Genomic DNA, 17,617 nt, shown 5'->3' with positions numbered 1-17,617 from the left:
CAACTGTTTAAAAGTGTGCTTACTCTAGGATGCAGGCAGGGTGAAAATGGTGCCTCAACTGGTTTTTAAAATATACACCACTGATAAAGACTTGGTCAGAGCCATTGCACTGGTGTCTTGAGTGTTCAGAGACCTTTTATGAGCTCCCATGGTTGTGTTAATAGTGCACATCATAGTGCATACAGGCTATTCTTGGCAGGCACATCAATATTTTTGCTGGAATGGAAGAGATCCATATCTTGTCCACATCTCCTGGTGTTTCTCCAGAGGTAATGTCATAATATAAATCCGGGTTGGCAGTGAAAGAAATTATGGTCTTGTGTTTTGCTGTGTTCCCTCACACCAGCGTTTGTGCAGCTGTGGGATGAGTTGGATCAAGGAACTGATTTAGCTGAAAACTGACTTACATGTATGCTAGAGCCAGCATAAGAGAGGTGATGAAAATGTGTGTCGGGGGGACGCAGACCTTTCTTTCCTGGTAATGTGTGCCCTGATGTAGTTTCCAAGAGAGTATGTAATCCTGTTCTCCTTATCTGGAAGACGTCCTTGCCTTGTATCAGCTCCCTAAGGTAGCCAGCTTGTGCATTTGCCCATGTTTGACAAAAATATGGTATATGGCTTGCTTTTGTGGGCTGGAATGGAATTCTTCAGCATTCCTCCATTCAAAAGCCACTCAAGGTTATGATAAATGTAAGTTAGTTCTTTCATCTCAAGGAAAAAGGGTGAAAGTGGTAGCTTTATTATGGCACTTGAAAATGGCACAGTGGTTAATTAACTTCCAGGGGTTTATAACTGGTGAAGAGTTTCTTGTTGTGCAGTGTTGGGATTTGATATCGGTCTGCTGGATTGAATGGGGTGAGGCTGAAGGGCCCTCAAGAAGGGAGTGTTTGCTCCAGCACGTTATTGTGTACTCAGATTTATTCAGTAAAGTAGAAATTGGGTCATTTCAGTGATATTTGATTAATAAACTCCTCCCTTCATCTGAATCTTACTCCAAATTCTGTCTGAGGTCTGTGCTAACTTTTAGCAGGTATGTGGAGCGGAGAGAAGCAAAATGTCTCTGATTCTGGTTTAAGAAGTTAGTCTCTCTGACCATGAGACAGAGCCACTGATAGAATTTAGGGGCAGCAGGGTAGGGCCAGGAGAGGTTTCTGTGCACAGTTCTTTATCACTGCTTTGGTGCAGCTACATGTGGCTGATGTTTGTATCAATTGTCCTTGTACTGGGCCTTTCATTTTAGGATAGCATCTGTTTAAACACTGCTCTTCCCTAGCATGAAGAACTCTGAAATTAATCCTGCTTGAAGAGGAGATTGGACTAGATGACCTCCAGGAGTCCTTTTCAAGATAATTCCTTGGCAGGAGTGTATTAGTGATTAAGTACCTAACGATTTAAGGCCTAATGGTGTGAGGCAGCACAGGGAAGGAGAGAGACACTGGGTGTGCTGAGGCCAATAGCTGTCATCACTTTATAGGAGCTCTTCAACTTTGGCACTAACTTGGATCATTCATGTCGCAGCACCCAGCGTGACTCTGTATGGCTTCTGTGCCCTTTGGAGTTTAGTTTGGTAATTAGCTGCTCCACAGAGGGGAAAACTGAAGGGAAAAGAGATAAAGCACCCAGCTGCTGAGGGAGTAAGTCACGACTGGCTCTGGTAGATTTGCACCTGGAGACAGATCCAAACTTTCTACAACGGAGGCTGGCATGTTACAATAGCTGCAGATGTGATTCACTCTTTGTGAACCTACTTGCACCCTTAAATGCTGTACTCCATGCCACAGGTGCATTCTTCTCTTTCCTCCACCCTTCATGCTAATTGGAAGCATCCCCCCTGTTTACTCAGTTCCTAACAGGATGCTTCATACCAAATAATCAATCATAGGAAGGTTCTTAGCCTGTGACGCATCTTAATGTGCTGAGGAATAATTCTTAGCAAAGAAGGGGGTACTGAGTCATCTGGAAAAATAAACAGTCCTTCGGCATGTAATGCTGTTGATGCTCCTGCTGGTAGTTTTTAAACTTCAAACCTTCACTGTTGCCACAGGGTAGAAACAGATGGTGAGTCCTCCCCAGAGCGGGGATGAGTTCAGAGTTTAGGCAGCACGTTAGGACTCTGACATGCTGCCTTAAGCATATCTTGCTATGCTGGGCCTGACTTTGCTGTCACTGTGACAAAGGCATAGTGTGTGCCTGTGCCTGCCCTGCCATGAGCCAGCAGACCTCTCCCATCAGCCTATGTAATGGTAAGGATGAAGAGGCCCATCCTCTGCTGCCACCGAGGCCACCACGCATGCAAGGGGAATAGAGGCGGGGTGACTTGAGATGCCTGGATTCCCCAGGAAGTGTCTGTCAAAGACAACAGACAGGCCAACCTGCTGCTGCTCTTTGGGTTTTCTAGAGGGATTCAAAACCTCAGTGTGATTCTGGAGGTAGTAGGAGCAGTATTAGTGAGTTTGAGTTTCACGCAGGAAAATGGTATACCCAAGCGCAGAGCAGGACACAGGCTGCCCTCTGCTAACACAGATTGTGGGCTTATAGCAAGTCAGTGTAGTTGAACTTGTGTAGAAATCCTGGGAGCAGGAATGCCCAGGTAATCACACCTTCTTCGCCGGCAGCACTGTACCACAGGGCCTTGTTTTCATTAGGATTAGAGTGAGGTAAGGAGCTGTGGCAAAAACACAGCCTTCTTGGAGTCTCATGTCAGAGAGGACACAGTGCAGGCAAGCTCTGAAGGGAGGCTCTGAACTTATTTGAAGGTCTTGTACCCCACTGAAAAGTGTCTTTGTTTAGCACGTCTTTGGCTGTTGCTGTTCTCTTCCAGACCTGCCTATATGACAGGTGAGATGGTTTGCTGCAAATCATGTGCTTTTTTCAGGGAGCACTGCTACAGGACTGCTGTGGTGCACATCTCCAGCGCGTTTCATCTTGCTGTCAGCATTAGCTTGCTCTGTAGGACAACTGCAAACCCTGAAAATTACATACATCCCCAAGCAAGCAAACACAACACACCAGGGAAAAATAAAAACAGTAGAGGGAGAGTGAAGATTTAGATTGGGGTTTACTTAGTTGTAATAAAACTAGCTGTGGTGTCATTTGTCAGAAGGCTCTGTGGGTGTATTTTTTCTCTATAGAGATGTTAGGTCAGCTTTGTTAAGAAAATGGTAAAAAGTTCTAAAAGTTAAAAATATTTACTCTTTAGAGTTAAGAAAATTTAGAGTTAAAAGTTAAGAAAATGGCTTTACAATGTACTGCTGCAGTTTGGCTCATCAGAACTGGCAAAGAGAGATAAGAGGTCAATGACTTTTTAACCTTTACTTAAGAAAGGAGAGAAGCAGAGCATGTGTTGGTTGCACTGTCAAGGCCTAAGCAAGCAGTGTCCCACAGCAATGGTTGCAGTCAGTCTTAGCTCAACCTGAGCTGGCCTGGAAAGAGGACTGGCTCTTGGTCCGTGTTGTTTTCTCCCTTCTCTTGGATCTGCCTGGGTCATCACTCCCTACCCGATGTCATGGTGACCCGTGTCCAGATAAGCCTTTCCAGTTACGTGTGCAAGCTGGTTGCCATCAGCCTTGACAGAATGAGGTTAGGGAACAGCCATAGATGTCAGAGAAGAGGGTGTTAACCACTCAGTTAGAGGTTGCCCCTGTAGCCCAGCTCTGCTGCAGTCTGGGAACTGTTTTGGTTTGGCTTAATTGAGCACTGTGAAGTTAGAGGGAGCTGGTTGATCTGTGCAGCCTTAACAGGGCAAGACTGGCAAAAGTATGATCCTGGTCTCTAACCATAGGCTGCTGAGCACCTTGTGTATGCTAAGGGAGAGCATCCCCTCAGCTATGGAACTTTATCTTGTTTCTTGTCTGGCAAATTCTTTCTTGAAGCTCTAGTGCCAATCTGCAGGGTATCTCTGGCTTTTTGCTTGTTTTATATGTAACACTGATAACTCTTACAAGTCACTGTGGTAGGTCACTGCAGCCTCTAAACATCTGAAAATCTCAAACCTGCTGTTTGCTACATGGTTCACAATTTACACAGAAGAGTCCTTACTTACGTGTGCAGGCAACTGCAATGCAGTGATACTGAATCCAGCTTTGTAGTATACACATCTGACTTATATTGCCTCCTAAATTCAGGCAGGAATTGTTGATCTGCTTTGTGGCATGCTGCTTTGTTACCACTCCTGCTGTGGATTGCAGTGTCTGAAGAGGTGCTGAGGCTCTAGTGTGTGATTTACATAAGGGAAAGGAAGCAGAACAAATTGTCCATTTTCCAGAGTTCATAATTCTCTTGTTTCTTGTGCAGGGTGGATTACCAGAGTCCAAATGGCTCTCTTGAACAGGCAGTTGGGTTTATCCTTAACCCATCTAAGCGGTACGGTGATCCAGCGGCACTTAAGGTAATTTTCAAATCTTGCTGTTGTTTTCTTGGGAGAGTTTTCTGATTGAAGGAGGTGCTGTTAAGTAGGTCAAGCATAAGATAAAGTATTTGTGATTCAAAAAGGATAATATAATAATAATGAAAAAAATCTCACAGTTTTCTCTTCCCAGGTTGCAAAGTGAACCCAAACACAACATAGGCAGGTTCCTGGCAGTCTGAATGTGGTCTGAACTCTGCATTTTCATATTGGTGTAAGGAGGCTTATAGTGCTTGAGGGCAATGCAGTGGCCTGCAAGCAGAAGTTGGAAGTGCCTGTGTTTTCCAGCCAGGTGCAAATAAGCAACAGCCAGACCCTGCTGAATGCAGCACCAATTACATGTTTAAAATTATTCCAGAGTTTATAATTTCAGATATTTAGAACAAAAGTAGCCTGAAAAATTATTTTCTTGTACCTTAACAGTGCCCATTTTGTTATTTTTCTATAGGTCCTTGTTCCAAGCTCAAGGCATTTAAAACTTCTTAAATGTATGGACCTTATATTTTACAATGCCTTGCACAAAGCTTAGAGCCTAATGGCACAGTACATTCAATACAGGTATGGGGTACCAGGTATGACTCATATAACTCTTTAGAGGGTCAGGGCTTTAGTTTAAAGGATGAGACTAGTTCTTGTGACTATGCTCTGGAGAAGGTATTAAGACAATGCTCGGAGCTAGGTTATGTGATAGTCCCAGAAGCTATCTTGAGGAGGTACCTGGGTCATACTGGCTTTCTCTGTAAATGGGTTGTATGAGAGCATTGGCCAGTAGATGTTTCAGGGAGCTATGTATGTTGATGGCCAGAGGGACACAAAGTCCATAAAGGTGAGCAAGATGTCAGTAGTCTTAATGGGGAAACCTTTCCTTTGTGGTGGGATTTTGCTTCAAGACTGTGATACAAGTGAAGAAAGGGGAAAGGAAAAAGTCTTCCTTGTGCTGTTAATCTTGTCCAGTGGTATCCAGGCAATCGCAGTTGTAGTAGTTTCCTACTGCTTCATTGAGCATTTGGCCCATCTAGGTTTCTTCATCCCCTTCCTGTGACAATGCTCTTGTCCCTTTCCGAACTCCTCCTTTCTGCTTTCCCTGCTGTGCAGCCACAGCTGACAGGCAGAGGATAGAGTGTGGTATACCACATCCCTGCCAGAGGATGGGAGAGGGTGACTGCTTGCAGAGGTGAGTGGCTTCTGAGAGAGAAAAGAGGTATCTTGTAGAGGAAAGCTGGGGTAGGCTTCTGCTCTAGGAAGCAAATCTTGAGGGCAGCACTTGACCTCTGCAGCAGTTAGGCTAATACAGTCTGACCCAGCTGACCCTCCTTTACTGGATGTAAAAGTGCCTGCTTCAACTGATGAACATCCATACTGTGTTTGATGCAAGAGGGGTGACTCGATCTTCTTTTAGGTAGCATTGCAATTGCATGTCCTTTGTCTTCTAGAAGGGATGATGATCTCCATTGATTTTTATATACTGTATACACTTCTGCTCTGCAAAGCAAGGAGAATGGTTAGGTTGATTCCATATGCTGTTTATTTGACTAGTTCAGCTGACAGCAGCTTGTCATTCCTGCAGCTGCCTGGCCAGCATGTTTCTGGTACCTTCCTGCAGATCAGTTGTTCACCAGTAGAAATGGTCTTCCTGTTTTTCTGATGGTCAGTGTTTTGGCCTCCTTTGAAGACAAACAACACATCACTTGAATGTTAGCTTACTGGATAAACAAATAACTGTTCCTGTAAAGGAGGTTGAATTGTGTCTCAGTTTATTCCTGCTGTTCCTAAGCATAGTCAGAGTCAAATCTAACAACTTAGTATTGTGCAGTTTATTTCTGTTTCTTACTCCTGATAACCTCACAGAGCAAACAGATACAGAAGAGAGTATATCTGGATTCCTCTCACGTGGGGAAGGTGATGACCTGTTAGGTTCTAGTTAATGGCAGCTTGCAGCAACAGCAGGACCTCAGGTGTCTTACTGAGAGCAGAATAAGATGAGAGACCCTTACAGACTTCACTGAAAGGAAGATTGGTCAGAAAAACCCTTATTGCTGGGGATTGTGCACAAGATTGAAAGAGTTTGACTTGAGCCTGAGCTTCCTGTAGGCTGTTTGTAGCAGAGGCAAGCACATTTTTTTTGCTTGTAATTGAAGTTGAATGAAATCATCTGCAGTCACTAAAAAGCCCAGTAAATGCAAGCCACTCTTCATGCCATCTTTTAGTCGTGTTTCAAAGTAGAATGGTTGTTATGTTTGACATTTAGTGAAGAGAGTGCAAAGCCTGAAGTAGCATCTGGCTTTCAAAGAGCACATTGAATGCAGTCAGTGTGTCACCCATATGGTATGAATTTGTTGCTGGCGCCTTGTGAGTGGTTTGTGTAATGATGAGATCCTGTGCTGGGTTTGCCCTTGCTTCTAAAGGATTACCGAGGAGATCTGTCTTATTCTGTCCTGTCTTTTGCTAGTATCACTGGAGCATGCCAAGCAATACAGAAGCTCACCCGTGTGCGAGTGGTGGACAACAGCTCCTTGGGGAACACACCGTACCACCGGCCACCAAAATGTATCCATGTGTATAACAAGACCGGGGTTGGAAAAGTAGGAGACAAGATCCTTCTGGCTATTAAAGGAGAAAAGAAGAAGGCTTTAATTGTAGGGCACAAAATGCCTGGTCCCACCATGACACCTAGATTTGATTCCAACAATGTGGTACTCATAGATGACAATGGAAATCCATTAGGGACTAGAATAAAAACACCAATACCCTATAGCCTGCGACAGAGAGAAGGAGAGTTCTCCAAAATACTGGCCATTGCCCACAACTTTGTGTGAAAGATAAGAAAGGTGTCTGGCAACTGTGTTTATATGCTTTCATACAGTAGCTGTTCCTTGGTCCTTTCCTAAGAAAGAAAATGGTAAAAAGTGAAAAAGTTGAGGTTCGTCAAGAGTCTCTTCATGTATAAGAATTGCAGGCAACTAATTTAAATGTTGGAATAGCTTGATTTGCTATAAAAGAAGGTTGATTTATTTCACAGAACATCTGCAGTGTGTCTATAATCATTAAAATGAGAACATGAAAATCCTTCCTGGTTTCTACTGCTTATACTCTTTTCTGTATTTCTGTCTTTCCCAGTTCCCCAGGAACAAGGCACAAAGGACTGTCCCTGCCCCAGTGGGGTCTAAAAAATGGATTCACATATAAGAGTAGAAGAGGTACATAATGAACTGTTGGTGCCTTGGCCACATTCAATAAAAGGATAAGTTTCTATGTCTTTGCTAAGAGAAGTCGTCAGGAGTAATCAGAACTGGGAGAGCATGATGGTCTACAAACTTCAGTGGTGTGTGATTGAACAGGGTATGCCAGAGATGGGGAAGCAAAGGTAGGAAGGGGAGGTGAACAGGGTGAGTTTGAGATGCAGCCTGTGCTCTCCACCTGACCAACCTGAGGTAATTGTGTTCTCTGAGTAATGCAGGGGCTGGATTCAGAAACCCGGTGCTCATGGCAGGTAAAAGAATACAGGGGGCAGAGCACTCCTAGAAATAGCAGTGCTGGGGAGAGGGATGCAGCCCACAGGACTTTGGCCAGCTTTGGGCCCCTCAGCCAATTCCTCACACGTCTAGTGGCAGCTGGCAGTGTCTTGTCCTTCCCCATACCCTCCCTGTTGAGCTGGGAAAGCTCCTTACCTTGGCTCTACATTGCCCTGATCTGAAGGTATAAAGACTTCAGTGCTGAGCTCTTCCACATTTTATATAGTTATTTCTGGCAGGTGCATCTGCCCCACACTCCCTGCTGTGGAATCTGTATTACCCATGGAAAAGTTGAGTCCTGAATCCTTGTCCTCCATGATTCCAGGTAATGCAGATAAGAGATACTTTGGATTGAAATTCAGTCTTGACCTTTAAGTAATGACACTGTCCCACCCTGTGAGCTAGAGGGGATCAAACCTATGTGCTGCCCAGTTCTGAGGGAAAGCAGAACCAGCTGCTGCTGGCGGCATCGTCCTTGATTGCTGTTGTCCATGGGCCAGTGGATGTTGGGTCTGCTGCTCCGAACCCCTCTGGCATTGCCTTTTAAGCAGTTGGTGTGCTTGCTTCATACGTGTCTGCCCCCTGGCATAACAATGGAGCAGGCGTTTGTCTGGCTCCTGCAATTCTTTCCAGTGTATCTGAGTGCAGTCGACTTCCAGGAGGAACTTGATATGCTCGAAGGTGATGCTGATGCCATTTAGCTAAGCAGGATGGTGGAATAAACCGTGTGTGCAGTGGGTGTTGTCTGGCCTCCTTCCCTCCATGGCACGCTCCAGCTCCTCGGGTACTGCTTGCGACGGTTTGTCTCCCTGCTTCATTGTGCTCCCGCATCATGTTGGGCTGATCCCGGGGCAGTTTCGGGAGGGTTGAGCGGCTTCCTCAGGCTTTTGGCGATGCTCTCTTTCCGCCCTGCGGACGTGGGGAGCGCCCTGGCCGGTGGGGATGGAGCGGGGCTGTCCGGACCCTACAGCAAGGCACCCGAGCCCTCTAGCGGCACCCGTTAGGGTGTCCGGACGGAAGGATGGGACTGAGCCAGGCCCTGCTCAAGTCCGAGGGGCCGCTGGGAGCGAGGGTCGCGTCCTGGCACCGGGCAAGTTTCGTGCAAGGCTGCAGAGTGCTGGATCTACCCGAGTTAGGTGAAGGGGTGGGACAGTCAGCTCTGTGCCCTGCCGTCGGCGGGTGAATCTACACAGCCCTCTTGAGGTATGCTCCAGCTCTTTCACAGCTCATCCCTCCAGCAGGCTTAAGTATTTTGAGTGGAAAGGGGGTGTATGTCTTTATGCGTTATTATGGAAGGTGTTTATGCCGCTTAACAGCTGTATGGTCTTGCTTTACAAAACCTTCCACAACCTTTGAAAGTCCCAAACCCCAATAAACACACAAACAAATATATATATATATATATATATATTTTAATAATCATAAGCCAGTTGACATGTTTGCTATGGCCTTCCTGCAGGAACTCAGATATCCTCAATTAAATCCTTTGAAGAACAGAAAAAGAATCTGGCTTCCACTAATGTAGGGCTGGAAAATATACTTTCAAAATATCCTTTGTTTCTGTGTAAAGGCTGTGGGAACAGTGAAAGAGGAGTCCATCCCAAGCTGGAATACCTTATAACTCGTCTAAAGGGCTGCTTTACTCTGAAGTTTTTGCTTGGCAACAACTCCAACCTTGAATCGTCTCCCAGTAGGACCTAAGGGCCTGCAAACAATCCTTGTTTTTCCTGTCTTGAGCGTAAGGGCTATGAGTCTCCTGGGATGCATAGACCCTGCTGTTTGGATATTAAATATTTCACAGAATATTTGCTAATATCTTTCCAGTATTTCGCTGGGGAAGAGGTCCTGGGGAGAGGGCACAAAAGGAAGTGGGCAAGACAATGCAGCATGCTTGAGATTAAAATGTGAAGCGATGCTCTAAGTAAACTGATATGTGGAACTAAATCCTTAACCTCGGAGCTTAATAAGCAGACATGTAGACAGCTGAGCTAAGCATATCCCATAGAGCATGCCCTGCAGTTTTTACCTGTCTTTCCCTAACGAGGAACGCAGCCTTGGCAGAAATCCCTGTCCCACTGCAAATTCCAGGTGCTGCCTGCAGCAGCATCTCTCTGAGGGGTAAGGCCCAGGTTGTGGATGAGCCCTTCCCCTGCTCCCAGCCATCCCATTGAACTTGGCCCCAGCATGGTTGCAGCATGGTCAGCCCCTGACTGCCCCAGCAGTGCTCTGGCACCATCCATCTGCACTGCACAGGCAGGAGCAGATGGACGGTGCCTTGCCAGTGGCCTAGGCTGATGTAGGTTCTCAGGGCTCTCTTTTTCTTTGAGCACACCCTGTATTCATAGAATCACAGTGGTTTGTGTTGGAGGGGACCTTAAAAGCTTCCAACCCCCTGCCATGACGAGGGACACCTTCCACTAGGGCAGGCTGTTCCAAGCCCTGTCCAACCTGGCCTTGAACTCTGCCAGGTCTTCTCTTTTGTTTCCGCATAGGGGGAAATACCTCCTTGTTCTTGACTTCCAGCTGGCCCACCTCTGCTCCAGACGTGCCAGAACCTTCTGAGCAGCAAGGCAGTGGTCTCCCAGGAGCAGCTGCTGGGTTTCCTGGGCTCCAGCATGTAGTATCCTCTTCTGGCATCCACCTGAGACTGAGCTCTCCTCAAATGGAAGGCATTTCCTTGTGATTTCCATCCTGCTAGGAAATCAGGTGCAATTTACTCCATGGGTAGCAATTCTTGCAGGTCCTTTTCTTGAATGATGGCTGCAGGCTGGTGAGATTATTCCCTTAGAGGAGGGAAGAAAAACAAAACACCACCTACCGCAGTTGCTGCCAGAAGGTCACTCTTTCTGCTTGCTAGTTATGTTTATTATTCTGCAATTAACAGGATTTTATATGGTAAATGGGAAAATTTCCCAGCATGAGGTGGTGCTTAAGAGGAATTCTCTCATCTTCTGGGCAGCCTCTGGGGAAGCTGTCACCCACTGCAGAGGGAAGGAGAAGCCAAAGGCAGAGTCCTCCCAGGGTCTTCTTGCCAATTACAAATGTGCCTCCCTGGTCAGCTCTGAGTGGGTGCCTGGGTCCATGTCTGTTCCCATGTGTTTGGATCCAGGGTTTGTGTCAGATGAAGTTCCCAAGAGGGTGCCTATTCCCCTAGTGACAGTGGGGACTGTGCTCAGACATTCTTCCATGGCAGATGGGGGAAAGGGGTCTTTTTCTAGGTCATCCTGCATGGGTAGGAAGAGATGGCCTTTGGGGAGATGCTTGCTCAGAAAAGATACGTGATGGGGCTCTCTAGTGAGGGCTGGGGTCTGGAAAGAGACAGGCAAGCACTGGGGATTAGCTGGCCGTGAGAAGGGGTGTCCCCAGAAGGAAGCAGGCGAGACAGATTATCACAGAGGGATGCAGCGAGGAGCTGATGTCTTCCATCTGCTTGGAGACTGAAAGACAGGCGGCCCTGTCTTGTGGCCCTGTGCCAGAGGGTGGATGGACCACAGAGCTGAGGGAGGCAGCTAGTGACTTTGGGGGCTGGGAGGAGGGGAGGACAGCTGACATCACGGCTGCCGAACCAGGGCTGATGCAGCTGGAGGCTGGACTTTGGTCCAGATCAGTTGGCAGAGGTGAGGCTGGCGAGCTGCACATCCCAGAGCTGGAGGCTAGGTGGCAATGTGGGTATGGTGGTGTGCCTGGCAGCCTGCCCTCATAGCCCCCATGCCACTCGGTGGGCCCCTCCGCCTGACTGATTGAAGTGTCGGAGCCCAAATCTCGCTCCGTCAGCACGTTCCCCTGCCGCCGGCCCACAGCAGGACAGCAGAGCCACAGCCAGTGAGGAGGAGGAAGATGAAGACTTTGGAGCAACCCAACCTAACCAGGTCCATTGGGGAAAGACCCGGGGAGAGTCAGGGAGCTCTGCCCAGAGCTGAGCTCTGTCTCCATGAAGTGGTGTTGAGTGGCCAGGCACAGCAGGGTCACATCTAACCCTATCCTGTTTTGGTGAGGGTGAGCTGGGCTGGGGAAATCAATGGAAAGAGGGCTCTGCAAGCAACACTGTGACTCCCACAGGGCTGTAGCTGCTTGTGGCAGGGAGAAGAGGGACACAATGCCTTGCCCAGCAGTGGGGAGCTGGCTCTTGGATGGCAGTGGGCTGCAAAGCAGGAGGCAGAGGTGGGCAGTGGGGAGGCACAGCCTGGGTCTCTTGGGAAGCCTGGAGCTGGGCCAATCTCTTGATGCAGAAAAAACCCTCAAAATGCATTGAGACCCCTGCCGGGGCCATTCACCTAGAGGCAGATGCCAAATCCCCTTCCCTGAGGTTTGCCAAGCCTCAGGCGCTGAGTGGGGTTCACAGGCTGAGCAGCATTTTCCACCCAACCACTCGAAGAGAGGCAGTGGGAGGACCCTGCCAAGCCCTTCTGATGAGACAATGAGGGCTGTCATTTTTTAGCTGTCTCTTTCTCTTCTGGATGTGGCTGTGCTGCTTAAGATCTGCATGACCCAAGGAGAGCAAAGAGGACTGGGAAACAGCTGGATCTGGGGCCTCACTTGTTTATATCCTGCAACTACTGTTCAAGATAGTCAAGGGCAGGGTGAGAATGTCCATCAGGGAGATGGTATGGGCTGGACGCTTGTACTACAAAACCCAGTTTCTCAGAAGCTGGAGGGGGTTAAGAGCTGCAGGTGAGGGGAGGACTCTGGGGCTGGCACCTCTGCCAGGGCAAAGCCCACAGGTAGAAGCTTGTGTGGTCACTGCCCAAAGGGCTCTTCTGTAAGTGAGCTACCACTGACGCAGCCTTGTCAGCTTATTTTCTGAGCAGTTTCTCCTCCAGCATAAGAAATGGGGTGGTGAATGATACAGAATGTAGTCCTAATGCTGTTGTGTAAATCAGTGGTAGTGCCGCAGGTGAGCTAGTGCGTGCCGGGCTGGTCAGCTTATCTCAGAAACAGTCAGGGGTAGCGGATGGGAATTTTCCTAGGCTGGCAGCTGATACACCTCTAACAAGAAAACAGAATTGGAAAGCTCAGGAGTGTCTGGCCTGGAGAGAAGGAAGATTAATGAGGGCTCCTGACAGAAGGATAAAAAGAAGGATGTGGAGAAAGCACATGAGGCACATCCATTCACCCTCTCTGAATGTGCAATAGAGGTGACGTTCAATCAAACAGTCTGGCAGAGGGAATAAAATTAGCTTCTTTCATTTTTCCTTTCACCCAAAGCATAAATTGCCCTATGGAATTCATTACTGCAGGGCACCAGCAAGCTTCGCTGCTTAACGCAGCTCAACATGAACCTGAGCACTCACCTCTGTGCCAGGAAGGGTGAGCGTGCTCAATATGAATAGCACACACACCCTCCCCAAAAGGATGGGAAGTGATGAGCCCTGTTGTGGTGCAAACACCAACGACAGGCTGTCACTTGGGCACCTGAAATATAAGCTTGCTTTGAAAATATCTGAAGGCTATAAACTCCATGAACCTAATATGGTTCTTCAAAAAGAAACACTCAAGCTCCAGGATACAACATGGACCAAGGGAAGCAAATCCAAGGTCATTTGGTCAAGACTGTACCTTTCTCACTCTAGCTCAAATGGGCTGCTTTTCATAGTTACAGCCTCACAGCTCTTGGGTGTGGAGTAAGGGGTGGCACTCGTGAGTATTCCCCAAGGCCAAGGCCAGGATCTGGTGGTCTCATGGCTCCTGTACAGTGAGGCTATCCCACTGTTTGCCTTGCAGCGTGCTGGGGTGAGCTCTGCTGGCACCTCAGTCTGCTGAAGGACTGCAGCTCTGTGGATGGCTCAGTGAACATCCTGTCCTGGGTACTGAGGTGATTCCAGTGGTCATCCACAATACCTGGATCCCAGGTAGGTGTGTGGGGAGAGGTGTGTGCCCATGGTGTGTGGGAAGAGGAGGTAAAGCTGCATTCACAGCCCATCAGTGGCTCTTTCTGCCAGAGTATCCCAGGGCAGAAAAAAGAATGAGCCAGGGTTGGGTCACCCCAAGGAAATTATCATCTTCCACCCCTTGTTTAGCAGTCCCCCTGATTGGGGCTATATTCATACCAAAACCAAGGGCAGTGCTTTGATGGGCTTCCTGACTGTTGCTCTAACTCCCCAATATGAATGCGGATGGTGTCTGACCTTCAGCCCCTGAGAGCTGAAACCTCTCAGGCAGGGCAACATCACCCCTGCCCAAGAAGTGCCATCATGGAGCTTGTAACTGTGGCCATGTGTCCCAGTCTCTGCACCAAACCTCCTTCTCTGATGGACTCCAGTTGTGGCCATGGCATCTCAGTGTGGTTTCTGTATTAGATACATCTCTTGGGCTTAAAGGATTTGTGGCTGTAGCTTGTGACACTGGGGTCTGACCCCGGAGGAGGTAAAAATAAACCTTCACCCCATTTCTGGAACTATACGATGCAGGGTTTGGAAATCATGGCAGTCCCTTCTCAGCTCTGAAATGAGCAATGTTTTGTAGGTTGAGAGAGCAGCAGCTGAGCATTAAGGACAGCATGTACTGCTGGAGAGCATGATCCACATCCTGCATCCAGGAGGTGGGAAGAGCCCAAGGTGTTCTCCAACATCCTTGTCCTGCCAAACTTGGTCAGTGATGCTCAACCCATACTGCTGGCCTAGCAGCAGCACCCTGATGACAACAGACTACTCTTGGCTCACCAGGGATGGCAAAAGCTGAACAGGTCAGAGTGTGCTTCTTACTACTGCGCTTGAGGCCATCCCTAGGGGAGCCCAGCCTGCCACCCCCCAGGGGCTGTTTTGTACTGACTTTCACACTTTGCCCCATGGTCTTGTCCGAGCTGTGTGGGATGCACAGGAGGCTTGGGAAGTGGGATCTGTCTTCAGCACAGGAGGGGCTGTTACTTCTGCATGATGAGCTTTTGGGCTTCTGCATTCATGCATGTCTGGACCAGAGAAAATGGTTGTGTGCTGCCTAGCCACTTGAGCTTTTCTTCTAAGCATGTCTATGTTCCTCTTCAAAGCAAGGCTCAGGATACCCTTGTGTGCATCTGGAGAATGGTGGGAAAGGCTTAAGTTCACTGATGGCACAAAACTCATTGCTCAGAGGGGTGGATGAAGTGAGAAGGTGATAGGATGGTCGATGTTAACTTTGGCCTTGTTTCCTGAGGTTCATGCTCAGCTCTAGGCAGTCCTCCAGCAGGCCCTAGAAAGCTGTAGAAAGCCTCGAATCTGCATTTCATGATGCCAGCAGCAGTAAATAGTTGGTTTAACTGGCTTCACAAGTCTGCGGGGTTGCCCTTGATAAGCCTTGCCACTGTTTTGCTGGGGAGGGACAGGTCCCCAGGAGGCCACACCTGCAGCAGGGTGAGCTGAGGACACAAGGGCCTCCAGGGCATCAAATGCAGAACTGCAGAGGCAGTTCTCTCCTGAAGGCTTGGCAGCTCAGGCACTGGGGCAGGGAGGAGAGGGAAGCCAGGCTGACCTCCTGCTTGCAGGAGAGGGTATCTAAACACCTGCTGGACTCTGCAGGGCAGGATCCATCCTTCCCTGGCTCCCTGGGCTCCCTTCACTGCTGGTAACTCCACTCCGCATGCCCACAGCACTGAGACATCAAACCCAAGCGAAAAGCCCCTGTACCATGCAGAAGGGTTAACAGTCTGCTCACTCCCTCTCTGCTTCGGGGAGCTTTGTTCATTGGAGTATTAAATTCCACAGCTGTAAATAATCTGCAGCAGGAGTGATTATCAAGGCCTTGGGAAGAAGCAGCTTTTATTAATAAGATCAGCTCTCCCTGCAAAGCATCACGTAGTCGCTCTCCACCCTTTCCTCGCTGTCTTGCCAGGCATTGCCGAGGTCATTGGCACAGCTTCCCCACCTCCATCCCGTGCCACCCATCCTCCCTCCACGCTCCCTTCATTGCGCTGGTGCTGGTTGGCAAATAGAGCTCTTCAGAGTGACTGGTGGCATGGGCTAGAAATGCTTCCCGCTTTGCCTCAAATACATCTGTGGCTTCACATGGCCGGGCTGCCTCTGGCTGAGGTGAGGAGGTGGCAGGACACATCCTTGCAGTGACAGGAGCATGGCACTGCTCACTGTCATGGCATGTGGCAGCCAGGGAGCAGCCCTGAGGCCTCCTGGCAGCGCCCCAGCACTTACCTGAAGTAGAGAGTAGCATCAAGGCTCTCCATGTCTGCTTTGGTGGGAAGGAAGAAGATGCTCCTAAAGCAGGCCCCTAAGAGGCTTTTCTTGTTGCCCTCCAGTGCCATCTCCACTGTGCTGAAAAGGGAGAGAGGGACCTGTCAGACCCTGGTGCTGGGAGCTCTGCCTCCTGCCCTGGGCAGCTGGGCACAGACCTCTGGAGCAGAGGTGCTCAGAAGGGACAGAGCCCTGGTGTGCAGGGAGCCCTGCCTGAAATTGCCTCCTCCCTCCGTGACATGGCACAGGCCAGAGGACAGCACTTGCGCAGGGCCATGCCCGTCCTCATGCCTCTGCGCTCTCAAGGGGATGGCTTCTGGGCTCTGCAGCCCAGCACAGCTTTTCCATGGTGGGCTGATGGCTCTGGGAGACCTGAGCCCCTTCCCTCAGCCATGCTAATCCCCATGCTCAGGGGGTGGCGTAGCTGAAGTCCTCCTGTCCTCCTCCCTACCGGGGATCAAGCCAGGGCAGAGTTCTCCATCTTCATCTTCAAAGACTTGATGCACATGGTGGTTTAGAAACGCGAGTGGCAGATGCAGGTGTGGAGTAGCTGATCTCACTTGTGTTGCACATGAGCGATGAGACGGAAATCATGGCCACGGTACACATCCGAGACTTGACCAGTGGTGCTGTGAAGGGCCTGCTGGCCCTGCAGGGGTGGCCTGGGTATCAGGGAGGCCGGAGAAACTGGCAGAGACATTTCACTGCCCTCCATGGTCCAGCAGGGCTCAGCAGCAGCCCATGGCCACCAAGGCCTGAACACCAGAGTCCCCAGAGTTTTCTGCAGATGCTGGGGGCCAGGGCTTTGTGCCCCAAGCTCTGTCTGCAACATCCCCAAATGCCTGTCTGCCTCTGCAGGCCTCTCAGAAGCCCTGAAGCCCTCTCAGCCCTCCTTGTTGCTGCGAAGCTGCTGAAATAGAAATGGGTGAAGCACTGCATGCAGGCACAGGCCCTGGCCCTGGGCTCATGGCAGGAACCCGTCTGCTCGCCCTCCAACCGCTCCAAGATGCGCGTTAGAAGAAGCTCCGCAGCAGCAGCAGTCCCTGTGAGCAGCGGCAGCAGTCCCTGTGAGCAGCGGCAGCAGTCCCTGTGAGCAGCGGCAGCAGTCCCTGTGAGCAGCGGCAGCAGTCCCTGTGAGCAGCGGCAGCAGGCTGCTGCTCCTCACTGCTCCTCCAGCACAGTTTGCTGAGGACATCCTGGAGCTCAGCACGGCCCTCACCGCTGCTCCAGGCTCCTCCCGCCAGCTCCTTGCCCAGCTGCTGCTGCAGGCTCCATGCCTGATGGGTGGCTGCATGCTGCTGCTGCGGCTTCTCCTGCAGCTTGCACCGCTCAGCCCCTTGGAGCACAGCAGGCAGCAGATCTGGTCCTGCTTCTGCTGCTGGTTGAGCTCCCGCAGCCCCTGGAGCTCTCATGCCTGCCTCTGCTCCCAGCTGGATCCCAGCCATTGGGGCAGGAGCTGCTGGTCCCGCTCTGCCACCTCCTACAGCTCGCGGGGTTCAGCAGTGCAGCAGCCTGGGCCTGCCCTGCACCTGAGCCCTCCCAGG

At 49.6% G+C, this 17,617-nt stretch overlaps 1 protein-coding gene across 1 annotated transcript; it reads left to right on the top strand.

Moving 5' to 3' along the window:
- The first annotated feature begins 11 nt into the window (after positions 1-11).
- On the top strand, positions 12-7,473 carry MRPL14 (mitochondrial ribosomal protein L14). Its single transcript, XM_005145336.3, has 3 exons — positions 12-269; positions 4,294-4,387; positions 6,855-7,473. The coding sequence occupies exons 1-3, from the start codon at positions 149-151 to the stop codon at positions 7,219-7,221; spliced, it is 582 nt and encodes a 193-aa protein (XP_005145393.2). The 5' UTR covers positions 12-148; the 3' UTR covers positions 7,222-7,473.
- The last annotated feature ends 10,144 nt before the right edge of the window (positions 7,474-17,617 follow it).

This window comes from Melopsittacus undulatus, chromosome 3 (genome assembly GCF_012275295.1).
Source record: "Melopsittacus undulatus isolate bMelUnd1 chromosome 3, bMelUnd1.mat.Z, whole genome shotgun sequence".
Classification (NCBI taxonomy): Eukaryota; Metazoa; Chordata; class Aves; order Psittaciformes; family Psittaculidae; genus Melopsittacus; species Melopsittacus undulatus.
The sequence above is the reverse complement of the archived record's forward strand: the minus strand, read 5'-3'. Positions and strand labels throughout refer to the sequence as shown.

What these genes read in the sequence shown, in the direction of transcription:
- MRPL14 (XM_005145336.3), top strand. Translation starts at nt 149, where the DNA reads ATGGTTGTGTTAATAGTGCACATCATAGTGCATACAGGCTATTCTTGG. An exon ending in CTCCTGGTGTTTCTCCAGAG is followed by an intron (nt 270 to 4,293) that starts GTAATGTCATAA and finishes TTTCTTGTGCAG; the next exon opens with GGTGGATTACCAGAGTCCAA. An exon ending in GTGATCCAGCGGCACTTAAG is followed by an intron (nt 4,388 to 6,854) that starts GTAATTTTCAAA and finishes GTCTTTTGCTAG; the next exon opens with TATCACTGGAGCATGCCAAG.